General features: G+C 40.1%; 1 protein-coding gene and 1 long non-coding RNA gene across 3 annotated transcripts in view; one reads left to right on the top strand and one right to left on the bottom strand.

The window, feature by feature from the left end:
• The window catches only part of LOC138032877 (uncharacterized), a 25,131-nt gene that overhangs the window by 10,456 nt on the left and 12,175 nt on the right, over positions 1-2,500 (top strand). Inside the window, exon 2 of the long non-coding RNA XR_011128504.1 lies at positions 2,336-2,500. This exon is cut by the window's right edge and continues 85 nt beyond it. This is a non-coding gene — a long non-coding RNA (uncharacterized lncRNA). The remainder of the gene's footprint in view (positions 1-2,335) is intronic.
• LOC138032876 (acyl-CoA desaturase-like) overlaps positions 194-2,500 on the bottom strand; it is a 22,012-nt gene continuing 19,705 nt past the window's right edge. For both annotated transcript variants that reach the window (XM_068880584.1, XM_068880583.1), the window contains exons 3-4: positions 1,719-2,235; positions 194-1,402 (exon numbers count right to left, since the gene is read on the bottom strand). In XM_068880584.1, coding sequence (XP_068736685.1) covers positions 973-1,402; positions 1,719-2,230 — 942 coding nt within the window. In that variant the 5' untranslated portion in view covers positions 2,231-2,235 and the 3' untranslated portion in view covers positions 194-972. The remainder of the gene's footprint in view (positions 1,403-1,718; positions 2,236-2,500) is intronic.

The following is a 2,500-nucleotide window of genomic DNA, read 5'->3' as shown; positions in this document are numbered from 1 at the left end:
AAGTCGGCCACAGATGCTGAATGTGGAGCTTACGCGAATTCGACTACGCCGGCATCGAAAACGTCATTTAAAATATAATTTCACTTTGTTTTGAATATTTCACTATTATTCCAAGTCCGTCGGCAAGGAAATAGCGAACCAACATGAAGCCACAAAACAAACACCCTATGAATTGGTATTTGCCATACTTTCCTCAGAGATAATAGTATCTTTTATTGGTATCTTAAATATAAATTATTCGAGTATAAATAAAATTTATTGTACTGTTGATCGCGCCTGGTAACATGAAAGATTCAGCTTTTTCTTGGATTTTATCGCGAACTTCTTTGTTCCTTGATGGTTTGAACAGAGAAACTGCACTAACTGTCAAGCGGGATTTGCACAAATAGCTTTGATTGTATGGATAAAGTCTGACTTCGCAGACATTCCAGAATTTCTATTTTTCAATAAGGCGTGATCCCAGTGAATTTAACCACGGACATTGCCTCAGTCATAATTTTTTTGTGTGTAGCTACGGCCATGCCAAGGGCTCTCCCTAGATCCTGAGGCCCTTTGAGTACAAGAGACTTCATTTCGCAAGCTTTCAGTAACCCAACCAGAGTCCTTCAGTTTTTGAGCTATTCAGAGGTTTAAACCAGACATTTCTTTAAATTTGTTTACTAACTGAAACAGTATACGGGCTGATTCTATGTCCGAGAGTACAGCAGTCGCGTCATAGGCATACTGAACAAACTTAGTTTTTTCTTGATCAATTACGGTTCCTTTTAGTTCCTTCATGTTTAAAAATTCTCTAAGCCTGCGAATCATTTTGATTGCTTATTTTGAGTCGTTTTTTTTAAATCAGGTGTGCATGGGAAAGCATTTTGATGAAACAATTCTAAAAAACATGCGAATACTAAAGAGAGGCAATGTGATCAATCTTTGGTGATTAGTGTGATTATTCTTTGGTTCCCTTTTAAAACGTAACCCCTCTTACTGATTACTAGCTAAGTCTCCAGTGCGCATTTTTCGTTTTAAGATCACGTCCTTGGATACAGTTTTCAAGTCAAATGCAAGTCCGAGCAGTGCGGCTAAATCAATGAACCACTTGGAGGTGTTTATTCGGAGACCCAATTCACTTGCGGCATAGTCTTGAGGAAACGTGTGATGGAAGTTGTGAAATCCCTCCCCTCCTGACGTCAAGATAGCAATAAAGTTTTGCGTCGGATTTATGGTCTTGTCATAAGGCTTGTATCCCCAGAGATGAGACAAGCTATTTATGTTCCAGATGCCATTCAGGGTAATGGCATAGCGGAATCCAAAACAAATTATGAATGCGTTGAAGAGACTCTCTTCCCAAAAGTACCACGGAACAAATACCGGAAAAACCACATTGAAAAAGTAGCTGAAAAGCTTGTAGTATCTGGAATTTAAAAAAAAAATGTTACGTTTAATTGAGAACACAAAGAGGCTTACATGGAATGAAATTGGAGGATGTCGCAATACATTTTGTGCATAATGTAGAGAAAACACGCAACTTACGCAACTGCGCATCAGTGTAGACCACAAGATACCCAAACTGTGGCGTAGGAAAGGTATCAAAAACTGAGGAAATCAAAGGGAATTTTTTGGGGGCCTATTACGTTTGTTCTTATTTCTTCTTAGAAATGTGAATATAAGTGGTCTTTATAAGTGGCTGGTCTCAGGTATACCACGTAATAATCTTGATCAATGATTACCTTTCCTGGAACATGACGATTTTGTCCTCGTACAAGTCGCTTAGATCACACTGTTTTCCTTTCGTTATGACATCAGGGTGTTTTTTCATCAACAACCAACCAACGTGTGAAAAGAAGAATCCTCTCTTAGCATTGTGCGGGTCTGCGTCGGTTTCAGAATACTTGTGATGAGCGCGGTGATCCCTCGTCCATTCAAAAATGGAATTTTGGGAGGCCATGGAGTTGAATAGCATAAGTAACAATCTGAAAGGCCACGTGGCTTTGTACGATCGGTGCGCCCAGAGTCTGTGGGCTCCACAAGTAATACCAATCCCTCCGCAAAAGTAACAAAGCCAGGTCCATAACCAGGTCCGTGGGTTTGCCGAGGGCATGAGGTAAATAGCATATAACGCCATAAGATGCAAAGTCCCCATATAAGCAACGTTTGGCCACACGATTTGTTGCTCGGGTCGTTTTCTTGAATCCACCGCGGAAGTGTTCTTTTCTGATGGAATCGCTTCTGTTTCTGACATTTTTTCTACAACAAAATTATAATGAAAGTTGAACCTAATCGCTGTGTGCGAGATTTCATAATATACCACTTTCATATCCTTTCATAATACTTTTTCCCTTGGCAGGATTTATCATAGGCTGTTCGAGTCCAGAGGTCCGTCCAAGCCCTGTATTTTTCAGGCTTCGTTTGGTTTCGTTAACTTCGATAATCGAAAATTTTAGCATCAACAACGACAACGATTGCGACTTCGAGTTCGACTTCCGGAATCTTGATTACTGCGCATCCATAC

Source organism: Montipora capricornis, chromosome 14, assembly GCF_036669925.1.
Source record: "Montipora capricornis isolate CH-2021 chromosome 14, ASM3666992v2, whole genome shotgun sequence".
NCBI classification, from domain to species: domain Eukaryota; kingdom Metazoa; phylum Cnidaria; class Anthozoa; order Scleractinia; family Acroporidae; genus Montipora; species Montipora capricornis.
Note: the sequence above shows the minus strand (reverse complement) of the source record. Positions and strands in the feature narration are given on the sequence as shown.